This window comes from Panthera tigris, chromosome B1, assembly GCF_018350195.1.
Source record: "Panthera tigris isolate Pti1 chromosome B1, P.tigris_Pti1_mat1.1, whole genome shotgun sequence".
Classification (NCBI taxonomy): domain Eukaryota; kingdom Metazoa; phylum Chordata; class Mammalia; order Carnivora; family Felidae; genus Panthera; species Panthera tigris.
In genome coordinates this window covers 203,155,940-203,178,459 of record NC_056663.1, presented here as the reverse complement: position 1 = coordinate 203,178,459, position 22,520 = coordinate 203,155,940, and the positions used below count along the sequence as shown (strand labels likewise).

Here is a 22,520-nt window from a genome sequence, read left to right as displayed (position 1 = left end):
TGTCCCTGGCCACTGACTCCCAGGCGTGGCCTGGGGAAGGACCCCACGGAGTGAACACATGCCTGGATGCCTGCCAGGGGCACCACAATGAACCTGGATGGGAGCCATTGGCCCAGGGCCCAGGCAGGGGGAAGACAAGGGCTGAGGCCCCGGCGGCCCTCAGCTCTCCAGACCTATGGGGCGGAGGGGACAATGGCCAAGGCTACCCTCAGGGAGAGAAGGGACACGGGTTAGGGTGGCCTTTGGGCAGGGAGGAGACCCAGCAGACGTGGAAGGATCCCACACAGCGCCCCATGCAGCCTGGGGCCAGTGAAGGGGTGAGGCCGCCTGAGACAGGGTGGAGGTCCCGGGCTCAGGGCTGTGATCTGTCCCCGGAGCGGGGCCGGAAGGAGTGGCAGGATGGGGGGAGGGAACATTGTGCCTGTCCTGCTCCCGGCGCCCTCTGCCAGGTGGCCCCCAACGGGGGGCCTCGGCCCTTCACTCTAGGGTAGAGCACAGGCAGCTTCAAGGAAGCCCTACTGCCCACGTGCCCCCTCGGCGCTCTGGGGAGCAGGCTGCAGGGTAGGGAGGGCCCCTGCAGCATCTGGGGCCCCCTCGGCGGAGCACGCAGCCCCCACTCCCAGGAGCCACCAGAGTATTTCACACAGAACCGTGCCCTCCTGGGTGACCCTTGGGCCAGGAACCCGGTTGTGCCCACCCTGGCCCCAAGGCACCCGCTGCGGGCTGCGGGCTGCGGGAGGGGGAGCCAGTCTGGACAAAGCAGCCATCGCACGGCAGGCAGAGGTCATGGAGACAGTGCTTTATTAAACCTTCTCCTTACATCCAATTCAGCGTCTAGTCCCCACCACAGGGATCGGTCTGGGTGCACGGCCTGACGCGACACGGAGGCCCGCTGTCACCAGACAAGCAGGCACCCCGGCCGGGGCTAGAGCTCCGGAAGGGGACTCTCCATCTGGAATCTGGCCTCACGCAGCACACTCACACCCATGGTCACCCGCCATCCCCTTCCGCTGCAGAGGCAGAACCAGACCGTGGGGCACAAGGCTGTCACAAAGGCAGACGCTGCAACCACCCTGACGTCTTCCATTGGCTTCCGATGTGTCACATGACTCAAAGACCTTAGTCTGAACTGTTACGGGAGCAGCAATGTCCTATTTTAATAAAAACACTATTTCTAAAAAAGATGTTTATACACAGCCCAGGAGGGAGGTTCTCAGTGGAGCGGGCCCTGGGATCCCAGGAGGACACATGCAGACAGTGCTCAAAGGCCAGGGGGTGCTGCCCTGCTGACCCCGGGGCCGCTCTGTGAGAACCACCGCCCCGCAGGTCATTCTTCAAAAATTACAAAGTGCCCTTCACTTACAAAGGCCGGGCTCTGACGTTCCAAAAGGGCTCTAGGAACCACGTGCCAACTTCCTGAATCCCAAGTACAAGAGTGGGCATTCAGGCGGAGTGAAGGATGAGGCCTGTGCTAAGAATTCCTGTTTCATTTTTAAGTAGCCTTAGCCCTCCCAGGCTCCCGAAAATACGGGCGCCTCCTCCGGAGAGAGCGCCGGAAGACTCGGCCGCAGGCGGTCAGGACACAGCCGCCTCTGAACACCTTAGCGCACAAGCCTCCGCTCTCTAGACCCGACGTGCTGGGCCCGCACCCAGACGCTGATTTCGGCTGCAGTAAGTGAGGTTCAGGGCAGTAAAAGCCCACGCGTGACAGAGAGGGAGCCAGCAGCCGACTTCGCCAACACGGAAGGCCGCCACCAGCAGGTCAGGCCCACGTGTGTTCGAGAAGCCCTCCGTAGCTTCTGGGGGTGAGCGCTGCTCCCGGACAGCGCAGAAAACCCAGGAGGGGGGTTCCAGGGCAGCGGGCATGGCAGGAGCGCCTGGTCGCCGCCGGGACAGCATCCGTGAGGACGTCCGGGGCGCCGAGGCTGAAGACAGGGGGTGGGCGCGGCTTGCTGGGCCCCAAAGCAGTGCCCGCTGGAAAGACAACCGCCATCCACGGGGCACGTGGGCCACCCACAGCTGGCACACACACGCGGTCCCTACAGCTGAAAACCAGGCTACTGAGATGCGTGTAAGGTCATTCACAGATATTAATTAAGCATCTAGAATATATAGATTTCCTTCTCAAACAACTGAAGGAAAAACCCTTTAGAACCCAGCTGCTACTTTACAAAGGTTTACGTCTGACGATACATAATCGTATTCCTATTTTGTCAAGTTTCCTCTTTAACGGCTGAATGAAAAGTTTCAAGTAATTCAGATCCATCGTTTCTGGGTGCTCCGCCTCTCCTGGCTGCTCTGGCCACTCAGTTCCTATGTCTTCCAGCTCCTCTGCTTGGCCTCCCCTGAGAGAGCGTTCTGGCCCATAACGGACCCAGCCTCTGAAGGACCAGTGACACAGAGCTGAGACCACAGGCCGCCCACTGAGCACCACCGACCTCAGCTGCCAGGTGCTGAGACGGCCAGAGGCCAGGGCCGGGCGCCAAGCCCAGGGAGGCCGCCCCGCTCCCCCCAGGGGCGCACCAGGCCGGCCCTACGCGGACCCACGGCAGGATCCTGCCTTTCCAAAGCCCCCTCAGGACGCACCACCCACAGAACCAGGAGCACGGCCAGCGGCCTACTTGTCCTGGGTGGGGGCGGGGGGCCGGGGGACCGAGTTAGCAGCGCCGGGAGCGACGAGGACACCGCGGGGCTGCAGAGCCATGGTGGGCGAGGCGCACTGAGAGCGTAGGCCTGGACACGCAGGGGGACCCGCTCTGATCACCCACAGGGGCGATGAGGTGCTAACGACCCAAACTGGGAAACTTTCTGAAAGCTACAAGAGGGTGGTAAATTACTCAAACGGAAATGCTTCATTTTCAAGGGCTTCATTACCATCTCTCACGGCATGATTCGCGTTAGCTGTTACGCACGTGGCAGGCGGACCGTCGTGTGTACAAATTCTGTACTAGTCAACTGGTGAGGGACTAGGTGAAAATCAAAGGTTAGAGCAAGGAAGAGCTGACACACCACGACAGAGGACTCGCACAAGGCACGACATTCCTGCCAGACAACTGTGGTTTTCCAGAGGCCACGCGATCCCCGTCGCTACAGAGACGACCTTGGAAGTGGGCACGAATCGGTGCTTTTAACGCCGACGGGCAGGAATCCGAGTCCGCAGACTGACTGCCGGACGCTTGTCCAGAGCTGGGGAGGGCCGCGCGTGCCTCCTTCCCATCTGCACGCCGCAGGCTCCACGGGCACGGGGGTCCACGCGGCCGGTCCTTTCTCCTCCCGGGACAGGGGCCGCCAGCGTGCGGCACTCGGCGAGGCGCCTCCCTGCCCCAGTCTGGCCGGGCCCACCTCTGGAGCCACGAAGCCCACGTGCGGCCACCACGGCCGGGGCCACTGCGGCACCGTGCCACCGTGTGCATCCGGACGTGATTCCCTGCAAGGGTTCGGGGATTCCAGACTGAATGGATCTTCGTGGAATGATGAAAATTAAAAATTACTTGATTATGGAAGTTTCTGATTTATTCCAGACAAAATACTAGATGCGTCACTAAGAATCACCTCACAGCCATCACTACCACAGCAGGACCGCGGCAGCCGGCGCGGCGGGGTGGAGGCAGACACGGGAAGGGCCCGAGGCGCACACGAGCCGGCGGCCCCTAGTTCTTCACTTCCGCGGCCTCCTTCTCGGCCTTCTCCTTGGCCTTCTCCTTCTCCTCCACCTTCTCCTCCTTCTCCAGCATGGCTACAATCTCGGCCACCTGGCTGGTGGAGATGTGAATGTCTTCTTTGTCCACCAGCTCGATGACCTACGCACACGGGAAAGGACCAGGGGACTCAGCGGTGGCCTTGTCCCTGCGCGGCGCTTTCCCCGAGGAGCACGCCGGGGACACGCCGGGAACATGGCGCAGCTCCCCCTCCAAGCTGCGTCCTTGGCTACCAGGCTGAATGGCCATCAGTGACGTCCCAGCAGGGGAGCCCCCGGGGCCCTTCAGCTGCCCTGGTTCTGAGGACTAGACACCACCCACCCCCAGGAGGCCAACAGGCTCCCAAGCCCCAGGCCAAGCTACAAGCCACGAGGGAGAGGGGCTCCGGAGGCAGGGGACGCGTGGCTCTCGAGGGTGCTGGGTGCGCCTCCTACGGGCCTGGCGTGCAGGAAGGAGCAGCGGAAGGCAGGCCAGGTGGACACGAGGCCGGGGGGCCCGCCCCGGACAGAGTGCAGCGCTCTGAGTGCAGGGCGAGAACGCGTGAGCTGCCGTCCACACCAAGGAAAGGGGCCCCAGGGAAGGGGCGGGTGATGGGGGCTCGGGCCTCCCAGCCTCTGCTGCCGGCAGAGCAATGACCCAGCACGTGCATTTGGTACTGCCTGGCCTCGCGGCTGAACTACACGGTAAGTTAGCGGATACGCTCGGGAAACGTGTAAAAAAATCACTAGCTGGAAACACCAGGAACCGTTCCGACACCCGTGAAGGGGCTCTCTCCTCAGAAATGCAAGGCCACAGGCCTCCTTACAAAGGGGGATCCCATTCTGGGTCTCCCGGGCTGCCCAGCTCCCTGGGCCCCCGCGCCCACCGGCTCACCACGAGGACCGAAGGCGACCCGCAGCCGCCCGCCAAGGTCAGTGTGCCCCAGGCACCCTGCTAACACGCTTCCCAGACTGCGCCGCGGCGCCGCGGGAGGCGGGGGGAGCCAAGCGTCCTGTCAAAAAGCGGGTGGGCTGCTCTGGACGGCCATTCCAACCGCACCACTCCTCGCTCTGCCTGAGGGCAGACACGGGGCCGCACGTGCCACACGCGCCCCCCGAGCAAGCCCTCGGCTGGGCCTGGCGGCCCTGACCCGGCCCCGCCGACTCACCTTGACGAGGTCATCGATGTTGACCTTGCCATCCTTATTTTCATCCAGTGCCGAGACCAAGCTGATGAGCTTGTTTTCCGGAATGTGCTTGATCTGCTTCATGGCACTGATGAGCTCGGTGACGCTGATGACAGTCTCCCTGGGGGGACACAGCCTGCATGTGGCACAGACGTACCCCAGCCTCGCCAGGCCTCCCACGGGTCAGCTCGACCCGGGCAACTTCTCCCTCCCTCCAGGGCCCCTCGCCCCTGCATTTGGGAACGCCCGGCCAACTCGGACACAAAACCAGAAACCATCAGTCAGTCCAAGGTCTCCCTGTGTGCGCGGTCCCCCGGTGAGCCCCGCCTCTCCACTGGTGATGGGGACAGGGAGTCCCGTGGTTACTAGGACCAGGTCCCTCAGGCCTGCCCGTGCCGTGGTCAGAGTGGGCCCACCCTGCACAGTAGGTCACCCCGGGAAGGGACACTGACCTTGTCCTGGGGGTGAAGGCCCCCCAACCTGAGGACAGCAGGACCTCTGCAGCCAGCCCACCCGCCCCTCAGAGACGTGGGCGCTCAGAGCACAGTGCCCAGCCCACGGGAGCATCGAGTGTCAGCCGCTACCACCTGGCAGAGTCGTTTCCTTGGCACAAAGTGACCTCCAGAGTGGGGGCCATCACCGAGTGCCTGTGTGTGGAGGGGTCGGGAAGAGGGAGGAGGCAGGAGAGCACCGGGAATCTGGGAGAACAGGAACTAAGCGTAGCTGTGGCTGGAGGGGGAGGAGAGGCTGGGGGTTCCCAGGGGAGCTGTAACCCTATGTACATTCTGGAAGGACCAGCTTGACAGAAGCCTGGAGAGAGAGAGGTGTGCACTACGGTGGCCAGGGGGAGAGGAGCCAAGCCACAGCTGTGGTCCTGACAGTGGCCAAGGTGTGCATGTGTGTGCATACACGTGTGCGTGTGCAGAAGAGGCCACCCTGAGAGCTCCTTCAGTAAAACGATCACTGAGAAGTGGACACTGAAAAGATGTGGCTGGGCTTCTGGCTGGAACCACTAGGTCAAAGGTCAGGGGCTGGCACCACGGCAGAGAAACACTCCAAGGCCAGAAAGGCCCTGGGCTCCCCTGGGCCGGCACCTGAGGCACACTCACCCTGCAGGCGGGCTGGCGGCGGCCGTGCCCAGCTTGCCGGCCGTCTGGTCCGCCTCCAGCTGTGCCAGCAGGCCGTCTATCTGCCCGATCATCTGCTGCACTCTCCGCGTCAGCCTCTTGCTGGCCTTAGACTCCTCCACACAGACCTCTGTGCCCGCCTTTGAAAGTTCCTTGATCTCTTGCAAGTCCTAATGAAATGATTTAGCGATAAAAGATTGTCTCAAAAAAAAAAAAAAAAAAATCCACAGGAAGAGGAAATAACAAAATTAACTTTATCTTGTAACAATTAAATTAACCCAAAGTGGTATCACAAAGATAAAAAGTTCCAGGTCATTAACAAAACAGGAACCCACCAATTCCAGCCACGGAAGGCTACAAAGTCTTATTAGCTTGGTTCTGCAAACCCAAATACTGTTTCTGTAGCAAAGAATGGAATCTATTTGAGTCTCAGCTTTCTTCATGTTTCTTTTAAGAGAATAAATAAATGGTTGAAAGAATTAAGGAACAAGAAATGTCTTCTTAAACCCTGAGTCATGATTTTCCCTGTGAGCAGCATTACAGGGAGGATGGAAAACGGGGCTAGAGACGAGGAACCGTCTCTTCCGAGTACGTCTGTGAAAACACAGCTCTTTTACACCTTTTTACAAAGTAGGCTCTGCACCCAACGTAGGGCTAGAACTCACGACCCCGAGATCAAGAGTTGCACACTCCACCAACTGAGCCAGCCAGGTGCCCCAAAACACAGCTCTTTGAAAGCAGGTTAGAAAGTAATATTTAGAAAACAAACACGTTTTCCTTAGAAACACACACACACACACACACACACACACACACACACAAGCGTACGTAACAAAGAAATCTCTTTCCGGGAAATGTGAATGAAACTAAGATTTCCTTTATCAAACGACCAGGCTTTTTATCCCATCCCTCACGGGCCTTTAGAAACCACAAGGGGCAGGCCCCTGTGGACGAGGAGGGTGGACGGCCAGCACCGCAGGACTGGAGCAGGTGCCGTTCATCAGTCGTGGAGCAGAAGGGGTACCGAGCACCCTGGGATTTCTTTCCCCGTCCAGGTCTGTGGAGCGGCCCCCACCCCCTCACCTGGCGGCCCCGCCCACCTCGCTGTAGTCCTGCTTCCGCTGCTGCACGCCCCCACCTGGCGGCCCCGCCCGTCTGGCACCCCCTCATCTGACCCCCCCCCACCTGGCGGCCCCGCCCACCTGGCACCCCCTCATCTGACCCCCCCCCACCTGGCGGCCCCGCCCACCTCGCTGTAGTCCTGCTTCCGCTGCTGCACGCCCCCACCTGGCGGCCCCGCGCATCTGGCACCCCCTCATCTGACCCCCCCCCCACCTGGCGGCCCCGCCCGTCTGGCACCCCCTCATCTGACCCCCCCCACCTGGCGGCCCCGCCCACCTGGCACCCCCTCATCTGACCCCCCCCCACCTGGCGGCCCCGCCCGTCTGGCACCCCCTCATCTGACCCCCCCCACCTGGCGGCCCCGCCCACCTGGCACCCCCTCATCTGACCCCCCCCCCCCCACCTGGCGGCCCCGCCCACCTCGCTGTAGTCCTGCACATCTTCCTTCAGCAGCTCCAGCTCCTCCTTCTCCTTGGTCAGGGACGACTTCTGCTCTTTCAGCTTCGAGCAGGCATTGCTGATGATGTCGATTTCCTCTTTCGTTATTTCCTCTTCCTGTGGAGAAAACAAAGGCACAGCAGGGAAAACCCGGTCGAAGGAAAGCCCTTCCCCCTCCACCCCGCCGGAGAGTCTGCTCCCACCGCGGTGGGCAGAGGCCAGCAGAGACGCGCGGTGCCCGGGCGCGCCCCGAGCGTGGATCCGACGTGCACGCGCACTCAGGAAACCATCGGCCACCCCAAAAGCCCGGGGGTCACACGGGGAGCAGGTCCCAGAGAGCGAGCTCCTGCACACGTGCCCTCGCTCTCCTTCTGAGTGGGAGACCCCGCGCTGTCTCACGCCTTTCAAGTGCTGAACAGTATCCCATCCGGAGCACCTACCCAGCGCGCTCACCCACCGTTTTATATTGTAGCTCCTTTGAGCTTCCACAGACGTCTTAGAAGACGTCTGTCTGTGTCAACAAAAAGCCTACTGGGATTTTGATGGTTCTGAATCTGTACGTCGGTTGGAGAACTAACACCTCGCACGCATCTACGAGCACAGGAAATCTGATTTAGGTAATCAATCTCAACACTTTACAGCATTCAACGTACAGGTCAAATTTCTCCCTACTAGTTCACTTTAGGGGCTGGAAATGATACACTCTTTGAAATTTCGACCCCACTGCTCATCACCAGTACAGAGGACACGGCTGGTTTGTAGCTGCTCACACCGTCTGTGAACAGGCAGTTTCGTTTCTTCCTTTTGACGGAGTGGTTTTATTTTTTCTTGCCTAGGTGTCCTGGCCACAACCTCTGCACGGTGCGTAGCAAAAGTGGGCGCCCTCGCCAGGGGCCATGCCAGCCGCGGCATCCCTGCAGATGTCCTCACTGGGGTGAGAGGGTTCCCCTCCGCTGGCCGAGAAGTGTGTTTTTAATCAGGAAGATGCTGGATTCTGTGAAGTACTTCCGCATTTACAGAGATGATCGTCTGTGGCTTTTCCCCTCAGCGTCTTGCCACTGTGCCGTGTTCCCGGACAAGCCCCCCGAGACCACGGTTATCCTTTTCACAGAACAGATGCAAGGGACCCGCTGCACGTCTGCCGACAACTTTCACACCGTGTTCACAAAGGACGCGGTTCCGAAGGCTTCTCCTGCGGACCTGGTGTTGGCTGATGCTGCCGATGCTCGCCGCAGTGAGCGAGGAAACGACCCCCCTTCGCTTTCTGCAAGCAGCCTGTGTGGGACCCCTTCCCTACACATTTGGACTCACAGGAGCCTCGCCTGTGAAGCCACGTGGGCCCGGGTTTCTCCGTGGAAAGGCTCTCGGCGCAAGCTCGATTTCTGCGCTGAGGGAGAGCCGTGAGGGTTCTCCATCCGGGCCCTGCAGACAGTCAGCGCCGCTAAAACCTACAAGGCCGCACTGCAAGAGGGGACAAGCCACTTGTTCCACCCACTCTTTACGGCATCTTTCTGGGGAAGAAAGGTCCTGCACTTAATTTTTTTAAAGGTTTGTGCTTCTTGCTAAGAAATCCTTGTTAAGCCCTAGTTCTCCTGAGACTCCTAAACGTTTTTTCACACTTAGGTCTTTAATCCGCTGGAAGCGGGGTGCATCCGCTTCCGTGAAGACAGCTGGGCACTCCCGCTGGACTTAATGACAGGTGCCTCCTTCCTCCTGAACCATGTGGGCCCAGCCGCGTTCCATCTCTGCTCAGCTGTCTACATCCCCGCCTTGCCCCACCTTAAAAACAACCCTGACACCTCGGGCCCTGGCCCTGACCCTTCCCTGGGTCACCCTTTGAGGCCAGCTTGGCCAAGTTCTTGGGACCCTCTCTCCCCGCCCCTGTCCCCCACCCGATGTGCCAATACCGCCACAGGTCTGCTTCCATCTGTCTCCTAGGTCCAGGATGGCCTTGGCCTCCCTCCCCACCACTGTCCCCACCCCCCAGCAGAGGTCTGCCCTGAGCCCCAGGCCTCCCTGCCACCTGCTCCAGCGCCACCCCCCCCAAGGCCTGAAGAAGGCTGAGACACCCCAGGGGGCCTTTCCTGCCACCTCTGCTCCAAACTGCTCCCGCCAAGGCCACAGACCACCTCCCCCTACCCATTTGGAGTCAGTCTTCAGGCCTCCCCCACCAGACCCTCAATACCCCTGACAAGGCCCACCCTCCCCTGGACGCAGCCCCCTCTACCCAGGCGTCAACGTGTCGGACCGCAGAAGCGGGGCCTCCACAGCCCCGTCTCTTCTGACCTCTGGACCTGGAGGCCACCTGGGACCCTGCTTGAAATCCCCCAACATGGATCTGCTGCCCGGGCCTCACTCCTCCTCCGCCATCTGTCTACCTGACTCCTGGGAGATCAAGACGGAAGGCGTCCCACAAGGGGAGGGGGCTACAGACAGGACAGTGAGGCCACCCTGAGAAGAACCCCTAGGATGCACAGCACATCAGACTGGGGCAGGGGAGGGGATGGGACAGGTGACAGCAGGCGGGCCCTCCCACTGCACAGCCCAGCCAATAAAAGGGCCTGTGGACCTGCCTCCAGGCATGGGGGGCCCTGACACTCGGGGTACAGAGGGCTGGGAGGAGGGGGTGCTAAGTAATGGATGCCTCGACCTTCCAGGTGCTCAGGCCCAAAGCCTGGAGCCCAGCTGGCTCTTCTCACACCACAGTGGGCCTCCCAGAAACATCGCCAACCTGCGGCCTCACCTCCTCACCCCACAGCTACCTACTATTGTCCAAAGCCAGGCCGTGACCCCCGTGGCCCTGTCTCCTCAGGAGCCCCTGCTGCACAAGCCAGCCCCCCTTCACCCTCGGGTTGAGCTCCCACACAGCCTCCACCCCTGGGGGGGGAGGGGAGGGAGGGGGCGCGTGCGCGGTTACCTTTGAGCCTTCCAGGACGGGGGCGGGGTCCTTCAGGGCCTCTGACGGCAGAGTCACCTCAGACACTTCTGGCTGCAGCTCGGCCACAGGCCTCCCAGGGACGGCCTCTGCCGTCACGTCCGGCTCTGCTTCCTTCTGAAATGCAAGACCACTGCCAGCTCAGTGCCTCTGGCCGCCGTCCCGAGGCGTCCACACCGGCCCAGGCTAGGGGCGCGCTCTCAACAGGCCTGCTCCGAGCTGGCAGGCGCTGTAAGAACCTGTCAACCAGCAGCAGGTGACGCGCCTTCTGTGGGCTTCGCGGCGGGACCCCAACAGGTGCAGTGACGCGGCCCGGGGGGCTGGGCGCTGGCGTTTCCCAGGTCAACCAAGGCCCCTGTGTAAAGCGGCTACGGAGTCTGATTCCATCCTCGGCCCTGCCCTGACAGCTCTGGGAAGCTGCCCACACCTTCCAGAGGAGACACCTCAAGGCCCACGTGACCTGCCAGCCAGGTCCTGCCCCCACTTCAGAGCCGCAGCCCACCCGCCCCGAGCACCCCTGCATCCGCTGTGCCACCCGACGGCTCCAGGAAGGACCAAGGAGGCGGACCGTAGGGACCCGGACCCGGTCCACCAGCAGTCTCTGGGAAGGCCGGAAGACCACCTGCGGCCTGTCCCCCGCTCCATGCGGCCCCCTCTCTGGGCGGGTCCAGGGGCCCTGCTGGCCGCTCACCGCCGCCTCTGAGAGTCTGCGCAGCTCCTTCTCCCGGTGCTCCTGCCGGATGGCCGCCTCCTCCTGCAGGGTGGCCTCCAGCTTCGCCTTGTTGTCCACCTGCTCGCCCTCCACCTCGGCCGCCTTCACCTGCGCTTCTTTCGCCTTCAGAGAGGGGACACCTGTGAGGGGGGGATGCCGGAGAGGCTCACACAGCACCCTGCCCCCAGCCTGTGTTTCTGAGAGGGGCCGCCGTCCGGGCTTCCGAGGGGAATGGATCACACCGCGGGGACCCCAGCCGCGGGCAAAGGCCACCAGGCGGCCAAGGGTCACCCTCTGCACACACCACCGGAGTCCTCAATGTTCAGAGAAAAGATGAGACGAGAGAGAAGCAGGGGGGTGGATCCAAGGGCTGCCCTGGCCGAGGAGGGGGCCTTGTCTGCAGCTGCTCCCCCCAGAAGCGAGAGGGCCCCTTCCAGAGTGAGCCGCAGAAGGCGGTACGCACCACGATCTCCGGGAGCGTCTGCAGCGTGGACTTGAGCTGGTCGGCGGGCGAGAGGGTGTCGGGGAGGTACATGGCCCGGGACAGGATGAGCAGGGACGTGGGGATCTCCTGATGAAGGTGCAGCTCCAGCCACTGCAATCGGGGGTTCGAGACAGACTCACCCACTGGCCGCGCCCCGTCTGCCTAACCCGGGACCCGGACCCTGGAACGGTCGTCTCTGTTCTGGCTTGATGGGGGAGGAGGACTCGAGTGGGTGGGCGCACCGAGTCGCCGAAGGAAGTTCTCCCGAGAACGGGGGTCCTCAAGTTCCACCACGCCCACCTACCGCTGCCTCTTACGACCTGCCGCCCGCCCTCAGGGAGTCAAGCACAAGATGCCACACGGCATGGCGGCCGGGCTCAGAAGAAATTGAGCGAGACGCCCAGACTCTGTTACCGAAGCTCTTCACTTAGAAGTCACGTAAAAAAAAATGAACCACAACGGTAGCACCCGTGGCCTCATGAGGCCCTCAGGGCCCCGCATGCCTGCCGAGCGCCCGCACTGCTTACGGCTGTTTCGCGATACAAAGACGACCTTCAAAGTGACAAGGAAGCCCATGAACATGTGTGGACACTATCTGGACGCAGGACGGGAGGTGGGACAAGAAGGAAGACGCACAAACACTCGGATCCCCGACAGCGCCGCGGGGGCAGCGCCCACACTCACACGTGTCCTGAGCGTGCTCAGAGAAGACTGGACACAATCCCAGGCACGCGTGGGGGAAGACACGGGGAGACTCACCGCCCAGAGAAGGCTCCGTCTGGGGGCCACATAACAAACACCGCTTGTGTCGAAGGAGAAGCGGGTACTGACATATATCCGTCTACACGCGGAGGGGAACCGCCAAGGAGGGTGCCGGCCGGCACCGGACACGCCATATGTCTTCGGACGCGACAGCTGAATCGCTGTGAACGCGGAATGTCGCCTCCCACTCAACCTGATGCCAGCTGCAGAGCTGGCCGCTGGGTCCCGATCGAGGGCCCTCCGGGCTGCCAGAGGCGTCAAGACAGCCGAGAGAGGCCCCTGGGGTGGGCTGGCCCGGGGCCTATTTACCCAGAGGTCTCTGGCCTCGGTTAAGAGACCGACTGAAATTTCAAGGGAAGTTAACCTCATCCTCATCTGTCCACAGATGACCAGAAGGGGACAGTAAGGCCGTTATCGACCAAGAGCAGGGGAGAAAAACCAGGCAACATTCAGAGCCGTGAACACAGGGCACGTGACAGGGTCACCACACCCTCGTCCGGACCCCCAGCCAGGGTGGGGGGGGCTGACGCCACCGGATCCCGGGGAGGTCTTGGCACAACAAGCCTATCGACGCTGGCCCGACGGAAGGGAAAGCCCCTCAACCACGCACCTGCTTCAGCTGCTCCCTCAGACGATCCTCTGTGACTCCAAGGGCCCGCATGCCTCGTGCCCGACACGCTGACTGCAATTCCTTGACGTTCAGGCTGTCCACCCCTTCCTCGGCGATTAGCTACAAAAGAAAGTCGACAAACCACACACGGAAAGGTCATCAGAGGTGGTGGCGCTTATGTGACACGCTTGGAACCCAGCGTCTGAATGCCAGACGCTTCCCTGATGTGCCTCACCAAGCGCAGGACGAATCGCCACCACTGAGGCCTCCGCTCTGGGTCCGGAGTGACCAGGCTGTCCGGTGGGGCGCGGGGGCCTCGGGGAAGCGCACGGCGGCCAGGACCGATCCGGCCTCTGCCCAGGCCTGGCTCCTCGCTCTCAGCGCCCCCTTCCCCTTCCGCCGCCTCTTTGTGAACACCCCGGCTCTCCTCCCCACCCCGCCACGGGTTCTCAGGATCCTCAGGACAGAGGAGGAAGGAGGGAGAGCGGGGCGAGCCTGACCGCAGCCAGAGCCCCCTCCCTCCTCCTCAGCCTGAGACTACGGTGACGCAAGGGAGAAAAATAAACCAGAGTCCCGGAGACAGAAGACACAGAATGTCGCGGAGACGGTGCAGGCGTGGCAGGGGAGGGGAGAGAAGAAAGAACCAGAGTGGCCCCAGGTCGATGCCACGCAGGGGTGCACCCGCCACCTCATTCGGCCCCACTCAACCTCACGACGACCCCGCGAGGCAGACGGGTCCATCACTGCCCTTTTCCAAAGGAAGCGTCTCATCCCGGGCTGACTGGAGATCAACACGCAGGTGTGACAGGGTTTCTCCCAGCGGTAGTGTCTCACGAACCACAGTGACAAAACCATACCCAGAATGACGGCAGAACACCAAGCCGGTCATGGCAGAAAACCTTTCTTGTCCTTCTACAGACACACCGGCACCTCCTGAACCCGTGGCGACCACTAATCCAGCCTTCACGCGCATGTCTGTGTGTGAAGCATGTTGCACGGGTGGGGTCGCACGCACGCACGCACACGCTGCTGGGGATTCCTGGAAGACTCCTGCAGGCTGTCGAGCACGTTAACAACGGCTTCTCTTTCGGGTGCTAACTAGCACTGCACGGTAGGACCATCCTGGCTGACCTTCTCCCATCGCAGGACAACTGGGCTGTTTCCGGTGTGGGCTTATAATGGAAAACCTCGTTTTTTTCCCTCTCCCCATCTTCCTGTGGGAAACACGAATTCCACGGCGCTTCCGAGTCTATCTCCTCATATGGCGTTTTCGGTGGTCGCTCTGGGTATTACCGATGGACGCACGCCCTCTGCGTCCTTGTTCGGGTCCAAGCGAAATGTGGAAACCTCACCCCCGGACGCCCCTCAGCCCTCTCCTACTCTACTCTACTCTACTCTCCTACTCCTACTCTAAGCTCATCTTAATGCTTCTGTGTCAACTATCACACGGACTTTAGAAGGCAAACGAGAAGGAAAGTCTACTGGGTTTACCCATATTTTGCTGACCACCTTCTTTCTTCTTCGTGTTCCAGAGATCTTTGAACAACACGGGCTTAAACTGTCCACAGGTCCACTTATGCACAGGTGTCCCTCGACACAGCAGTGCTGTAAACGTCCGTTTTCTTTTCCCTAGCTTACTTTGTTACACAAACACAGTATAAAATACACGTAACACACAAAATAGGGACTAATGAACCGTTTATGTTCTCGGTAAGGCTTCAGGTCAATAGTAGGCCATCAGCAGTTAAGTTTCTGGGGAGCCCAATGTCCTGCACGGAGGGCGGGGCTGTGCCACCTGCTGGCCCACGGTGGGGCAACAGAGAACAGGACGCTCCCTCTGCTTTGCCGTTTTTAATGGAGTCAAATCCACGTGGTTTGGGTATTTTTCCCTTTAATCTTGGGCATTTTGTTTCTTTCTAAGAACTCAACTTGAAACATCACAGAGCCAAGAATCCTGTAACAAGTGCAACTGTAAACACTGCCTTTTTATACACACTCACCATGGACTTTTGCTGCCTTCTAGACAATTTATTTTGCCACGCGGTATGACTGCAGCTGTGTTAACTTACATGCTGTAACCTTATTTCACTCATGCGTAAAGGAAAGTTCTACTGTGCCGGGACCGTGCCGGGGGAGCGCAGGGCCCAGTGTCCTAAGCCCCATGTTGTTCAAGGGTTGATTACTTCCTGTTTAGAGACCCTCCTCCAGGTTCTCGCGGGGCAGACGTGCTGCTGGCCGTTCTGTTTCCTTCTCCTGAGAAGGTCTTGATTCTCCCCTCTTTTTCAGAGGATATTCGCTGGATACAGGATTCTGAGTTGACGGGTTTTTTCCAGTATGTGAAAAATACTGTTCCCTCCTCCTGGCTGCCACAGTCTCTGATAAGCAGCTTGCTGTCCCTGGAGTCACCCTCCCTGTGCCAGACGCCGGTCTCGCTCACTGCCGTCACAATTACCTGTCCTCGGCGCTGCTTAGTGTCACGGTGACGGGTCTTCGTGTGGATTTCTTTGGGTTGGTCCTGCCTGAGGTTCACCCAGCTTCTAAAATGTGTTGACCTCAGGGGCACCCGGGTGGCTCAGTTGGTCGTGCATCCTACTCTCGATTTCAGCTGAGGTCACAGTCTCTCAGGTTGTGAGTCTGAGCCCCGTGTCGGGCTCTGCGATGCGATGACAGCACGGACACTGCCTGGAATTCTCTCTCTCTCTGTCCTTACCCTGCTCACACACTCGTGCATGCGTGCATGCTCTCTCTCACAAAACACATAAGCTTTAAAAACAAATACAAATAAAATGTGTTGACTTAGGTCTTTTACTGAATGTGGAAAGTGTTCAGGAGTTATTTCTTCAAGCACCTTCCCAGCTCTAGCCTCCCTCCCCTCTTTGCAGAACTCCGATGACGAGTATGTTAGATGCTTTCCTCTAGTCCCACAGGTGGCTGAAACCCTGCTTGTTTTTTAACTGTTTTCTCAGATGTTCAAATGGGTGATTTTTTTTAAAGTTTTTATTTATTTAAGTGATCTCTATACCCAACGTGGGGCTTGAACTCACAACCTCAGATCAAGAGTCGCACACTCCTTGGGGCACCTGAGTGGCTCAGTCAGTTAAGCGTCTGACTTCGGTTCAGGTCGTGATCTCACAGTTCGTGAGTTCGAGCCCCGCCTCGGGCTCTGTGCTGACGGCTCAGAGCCTGGAGCCTGCTTCAGAGTCTGTGTCTCCCTCTCTCTCTGCCCCTTCCCCACTCACACTCTGTCTCCCTCTCTCTCAAAAATGAATAAAACATTGAAAAAAAAAAAAAAAAAGTGGCACGCTCCTCCAACTGAGCCAGCCAGTGCCCCAAACGGGCAATTTCTACAGTTTTATCTTAAAAGTTCACTGATCCTGTCTCCTGTCCTCTCCTTTCTCCTGTGGAGCTCATCCACTGAGCTTTTTATTTTGGATTGTATTTTTCAATTCTAAATTTCCATTTGGTTTTTCTCCCTCCTCTTTTTTAATGCTTATTTATGTATTTAGAGGGAGACCGCGCAAGCAGGGGAGGGGCAGAGACAGGGAGGGAGAGAGAGAATCCCGAGCACCCCCCGCGCTCACAGCGTGGAGCTGACCTGGGGCTCGATCTCACCAATTGTGAGCTCGTGACCTGAGCGGAAATCAAGACCTGACATCCAACCGACTGAGCCCCCCAGGGGCCCGTCTCCTCCTCTTTTCTCCTGGGAGGCTGTGTCTCCACGCGGCTCACTCCCTAGCTGCCCGGTGAGGCGCCACAGGCGGCTCCTTGGGGCCTGCTGTGTGCTTCCTCACCTCCGGTCTCCGGGCTGGCCCCACTGCTTGGCTCCTCTCACGGGGACGTGAGAATCCTTTCTCAAGCCCTCCGAACACAAAGCCTAAGCCCTGCGTGTCGCTTACTGCAGCTGGCCACTCTGACCACACTAGTAACAAAGGCCGAGTCCCACGTCCTCCCTTGCTCCCGCTTCCTGGTCCCCAGGGGCATCAGCGTCTCACGTAGTCCTGAGCAGGGGCTGTACCCGCTTCTAGCGCAAACGTGAGTCACAAGCTCCCTTTGATGGCCGATCTGTCTGTGCCCCCTCTCGGTTACACCCACAAATTACACCCGTGGTAGTTTGGAACAAGCAGGGGGCTGCCTCGTTGCTGCCAGGCTCCCCATTCAGCCTCCGCCAAGCCCCAGAAGAGAAGCCGGGGTAGCGGGGAGCCCTCCACGCACCTCCGGGGCTGCCAGGGGCAGGCTGGCCCCACCTGGCCTCTGGACGCCATCCCCACGGGGTGTGCAGGGAAGGTCTTGGAACTGCCAGCCCCCTGCTGGTCTCTATGGACACTGCGCCCCGGGGGCCGGAGCGGCAGCTCGTTACCACCCGCCGGGGAGGAAGGAGCAGCCTCGTCAGCTTTCCCTGACGCCACCCCAGTTGTGACATCCTGAAGAGGGTGGAGGTCTCAGCCCTCACCCACCGGCGCCTGCCGTAGGGGGACTACTTCCTCTAGTGTCTGGCTGGAGTAGAGCGTTACTGTCTGAAGACTTCTGTCCTGCTAGGCAGCCCCTTTCCTTAAAAAAAAAAAAAAAAAGTTTATCTACTTATTTTGAGAGAGAGAGCACGAGCGTGGAAGGGGCAGAGAGAGGGAGAAAGACCTCACCAACCGTGACATCATGACCTGAGGCAAAATCAAGAGTCGGACGCTTAACCAACTGAGCCTCCCAGGCGCCCCTGGAGAGCCCCTTTCCTGTCCTCTGGCCAGAGGGAGCAGGCTTTTCTCAGGGTTGTTTTTGTGTGTGTTTTAAATAATCCCTCTACCCAACGTGGGGCTCGAACTTACAACCCTATTGGTAAGAGCCCTGCCCGTCAGGGCTTCCGGAGTCCGCACTCATCAGCAAGCCTCAGCGGCCGCTCCTTCAGCACCAGGGCGCGAAGACCCACCTGGTTGGTCCTGGGGTCCCAGGGTCGTCTTCTCCCACTTCTCAGAGACTTCTTGTATTTGGTTTTTACTTCACGTCCAGGACAGCGGAGGCCCAGGCCACCTTCCTGACAGGGCAGGCTGTTCTGTTTCATAGGGCTCTGAGGCACTGAGCTGTGATTCGTCCAAGGTCACAAAGCAAAGGAGTGGCCAGGACTCCAGCCGGGGGCCACCTGCCCCTAGCTGCCTCTCCTGAGGTGGGGGCAGCCACACGCAGGCTCCCGGGGAGTGAGGTGGCCCCCCGAGGACTGCCCATGCCAGCCCCCCTCACGCCCACAGAGTGGGTGTCCCGAGCGCCCTCCGAGATGCAATGCGTACACAGCGGAGGAAGGACTTCCTTTCAACCCTACAAACCCGCAGTGATGGCCTGCCACTTCCAGCTACGGCAAGGAGCCGGTTTTTGCCAGATCGGCACCCCTGCTGACAGCTACTAGAAAAACCAGCTGAAACGAACACAGACACAGGCTCGGAGGCACCAGAAAGCTAGCACAACAGGGCTCGGGGACAGCAAGATTACGCACACCGGGAAAGACGGGGCAACCACGGGGGTGTGAGCCACTGGGGACCCGGCGACACTTGCCGACGCGTAGCGCAGGCTCAGAGTCCAGGCCAAAGGCCCCTGCTCAGAGGCAGAGACACCCCGCCAGACCCAAGAGGCTGCCGCCCAGGGAGAGGGAAGCGCAGGAGACACTCTGGCGTCGGGTGTCCGGCTAAGCAGCACGCAAGCGAGGAGCCGGGCAGGAAATGTGCACAGAGCAGGGGGTGCTCCTGGGCTCTGGTCCGCAGGGGGTACCGCGAGGAAGGGACACAGGGGAGCTGCAGCCCACACTCTGTCAGGGGAGCAAACCAGAGGCAGCAGGGCCGGCCCCGATCCGTGGCTAGTGGTCTCAGGCCGAGCGGCCCCTCTCTAGCGGGGCAGACCCAGGCGGGCCCTGCCTGGAACCTCGGAAACTTCCCACAGACAACGTCTAGGTCCAGGAAGGAGACACTGCAAACCAGCCCGAGAAAGCAAACAGGACAAAAAGACCTACAGACCACAGCTACTGGAGTGGTCAGACACGAACTATGATGAGCACGTTCGAGAACACAGAGAAGCGGCCGGGAGAAGAGACCGGACACCTCCGAGGTGCCTGTTCGGCCAGCAGACGCCGCAGATTCCGGGGCCAGCAGCACTCTCGGAGAAAAGGGAGAGGTCTAGCAGCTCTTCCCGGAAACACACTGGAGGGCACATGCAGTGTGGCCGCTGGGCTGTGGGCGGGCCCGGTGGGGGGACACAGCGGTCAGCACAGCCCTAGGAGCAAGGTGGTTGCTTTTGACCTCCTGCCCTTTTCCTCAGGAGCCCCAATCCTAGGTCACTCTTCTTATGAAAACTGTCAAAGATCGGTAACAAAAATCTGTGTCAAAAGAGGGTGGCTTCTGTTTTGTTTTTTGGTGCAAGAAGATGATTTTATTAAAGCACGGGGACAGGACCCGTGGGCAGAAAGAGCTGCCAAAAGACGTTTATCACAGCGCTGCTTAGGGGGCAAAACGTTAGCTAAAGTACCGGTGAATAAATCACGACGTGTCCACACCATGAAACATCAGGCAACCACTAAAATTCACCTTTTCAACAAATACTTAGCGACACGGGCAGGTCTCCTAATGTCACGCCAGGGGACAGACCGTAAGGGCCGTGCGGTTCCAACGTCATTCCAGGAGACGCACGCGCACGCTGGGTGTGTGCACGCGGGCCACGGTGGGCAGAGGCACAAAGTGCCCACCGCCGCGATCTGGGAACGACAGGACCGCTGGTGACTCCGCCTCTCCTACGGTCAGGACACCGGAGCCCCAGGTGCCTGGAGAGGGTGGTCGCGAGTGCGGGTGCCCACCTTGTCGTCGGCCTTGATGGAGCGCAGCCTCATGGTGAGCTGGAAACGCAGGAAGTTGTTGGTGCCGATGGACTGCAGCTCCAGCAGCTTGCACAGGGCCACCAGCTGCGGTCGCGTCAGGTTGTCCAGGGTCAGCTCGTCCTCGAACAACTTGGAAAAACGCAGGATCTCCTCGTTGCTGGGTCTCTCGCCGGTCTCTCGGATCTGTGGGAACAATCAAGCGAGCCACCCACTGGGTGGGGGGCTCCCTAGCACCGCCCACGGCCTCGGGCCACACGCCCCGGCTGGAAGTGCCCCAGACCATCCACAACCCCCCTTCGGATCTCCCTGGTCACCAGGCTCCTCCTGGGGAGCAGCCCCTCGAGGGCGCCAGGCGCCCAGCCAGCACTGGCTCCCCCGGGGTGATGCCTCCCTGCAGCTTCCAGCCCCCTTCCCGCTCGTGGACCCTTCCCGCCCATGCCAGCAGAGCCGTGGCTGTGGCTGTGGCTGTGGAGCAGCCTCGGGGCCCATCCCCTCCTCCCCCCAGCCTGGCCCCCCAGCTCGTCACAACGGCAGGGTCTTAGTTCCGAATCTACTGAACTCTGCCTCCCCTGGGGCTGCTGCAAAGTACGGAGCCACAGGCAAATAATTCTGACGTCAGCAAGCTCAGGACAGCAGGCCCAACCAACATCCCCAGCAGGGTTAAACCCCCTAGGGCACCAGCCCACGGCCAACTGGGGGCTCCACCCCCGCATCCCGCAGACCAGTGAACAAGAGGGACGGGAGGCGCGCCCCTATGTAAGACAGGGTGGCCCTGAGGCTCTACCCGGCACTCGGGACCACAGGGCTGAGGCCCCCAGGGCTCTGAAGCATCACAGCACCTTCTGGAAAAACACGGAGAAGTCTTTGGTGGCATTCCCCTTGGCTGCCTTGTTCTTCAGGGCCATCTCCTCGATGGTGTCCTGGAGGAACTTGGCCAGCTCCAGCTTGACCCGCAGCTCCTTCTTCAGCCTCTCCTCCTGTGAGGTCAAAGAGGGGGTGCTACCCTCCCCTGGCCCGCACCCCGGCCCCCGCCTGCTTCCACCCAGCACGGGGTCCGCTTTACCCCTCAGCCCGGCACCTCCCGCACTTTCCCGAGCGGCGCGGGGCGCGCTCCCCCCGGGGACTGTGCCTTCCCAGACTTGCGCTTCCAGTTCGGGGCCTGAGAAGACAGTCGTGGGGTCCCTCAGGGCAGGGACCGGCCGCTGAAGCTTTAAGCTTCGTGGGTGGGCCGTTGGGCCGTGAGTGAAACAACGCTGTGACTGCGGGGACAGCAGATGGGCCCTGCCCTCCGCAGGTCGCACCGCCCACGGGCGGCCTCTCCCCGTGGCCTGAAGGACAGTGGGCTACAGAAACCGTACTTTAAAACACATTCAAAGAAAAACAACTCCGTAACCCACCGTCTACTAATCACAGCACAGCATGACCAAGTTAGGAAGAAAACATACAACTTCAAAACCATCGACCATCTGAACGTCAGTCACAAACAACGCGGATGTTGTAACTACGTCCAAATTTGCTCTGAAACGAGCTCACGGCCCCGACGCCCCGTCACCTTGATGGACTGGGTCTCGAACGTGGACGGCAACATGTTGGGGAAGAGCTTCACGGCGACAGGGAGCAGGAACTCCATGAACGGCACCACCACAAAGACCAGGAAGGGGACCAGGCGAAAGAGGTCAGCGCATATCCGGAGAAACTGGGAAAAGGCGGAAGGGAGCAGGGGTGAGGCGTCAACACCGCTCACAACGACCGTCAGGGGCGCGACGGCAGCCCAAGCCCGACGGGGGTCGGCGAGGGCGCTAAGTCCCGACAGCCCAGCACGCTGCTCCCAAAGGCATCTGTTTCTCCAGCGTCCACACCGCGGGAAGACAGCCTTCAGAAAGGCTAGGAGGGGCGGAAGCCGGCGTGGGGAGTGGACCGCCCATCCCTTCTCGCCCCGTCCACCGGGGGTCCCGCTCTGCGGAGACAGCCTGACGCAGACACCGCGCTGCCCCCTGAACTCGGAAGCCAGCCGGATGAGAGTAGCAGGTCGAGGTCGCCAGGGAAGGCTGTGGCCACACCACCCGCCACAAACAGCCCGCAGAGAGAGTGTCACGGCTGTTTCTTGAGAGGGTCTGACCACACGGCAACACTTAGGCCAAAACCCAACGCTTCCTCGGCGTGACCCCACTACTGCTGACACCAGTGAAGACGTCCACAAGTTGAAAGCATCGAAAGCCCCCGAGTGACGTTCAGCGGACACTCGCTGCTGGGTCCCCAGGCAGCCTTCTCTTCAGTCTACTCAGTCAACACCTTTGACCCCAAGCTGCCTAGGCTCACAGGAACCGAGATGCACGCTCGTGCCGGTCGAGGTGTGCATTTCCACTGTCGTCAACTACACGTCTCCGGAAAAGTGAGGTCATTCCTAGAAACGCTTCGTTTTGGCCTCTTCTGACACTTATGACGGTCATGTGGCATGTTCCCGCCGGGGCGCCGCTCCCCAGATCCTGGCGGCCCTTCGCGGCAGTTGGGAGCCACCTGCCCCGTGGTGGTGTGCACTGTGACCACCGGGCCAAAGGGTCCCCTCCCCAGCACTTTGTGGAGGAGACACCTGAGGCTCTTCTCCCTGGGCAGCACTCACCCC

The 22,520-nt window shown here is 60.4% G+C and overlaps 1 protein-coding gene across 4 annotated transcripts in view; it reads right to left on the bottom strand.

The window, feature by feature from the left end:
• Positions 1–2,851: 2,851 nt before the first annotated feature.
• Positions 2,852–22,520, bottom strand: part of LETM1 (leucine zipper and EF-hand containing transmembrane protein 1) — a 37,366-nt gene continuing 17,697 nt past the window's right edge. For 2 of the 4 annotated variants that reach the window (XM_042985143.1, XM_042985146.1), the window contains 11 exons: positions 21,450–21,593; positions 20,737–20,874; positions 19,877–20,080; positions 13,054–13,173; positions 11,661–11,792; positions 11,177–11,320; positions 10,468–10,602; positions 7,533–7,667; positions 5,973–6,160; positions 4,846–4,984; positions 2,852–3,800 (listed from right to left, as the gene is read on the bottom strand). In XM_042985143.1, coding sequence (XP_042841077.1) covers positions 3,651–3,800; positions 4,846–4,984; positions 5,973–6,160; positions 7,533–7,667; positions 10,468–10,602; positions 11,177–11,320; positions 11,661–11,792; positions 13,054–13,173; positions 19,877–20,080; positions 20,737–20,874; positions 21,450–21,593 — 1,629 coding nt within the window. In that variant the 3' untranslated portion in view covers positions 2,852–3,650. The remainder of the gene's footprint in view (positions 3,801–4,845; positions 4,985–5,972; positions 6,161–7,532; positions 7,668–10,467; positions 10,603–11,176; positions 11,321–11,660; positions 11,793–13,053; positions 13,174–19,876; positions 20,081–20,736; positions 20,875–21,449; positions 21,594–22,520) is intronic. The other 2 variants (XM_042985144.1, XM_042985145.1) reach the window with 2 other exon arrangements.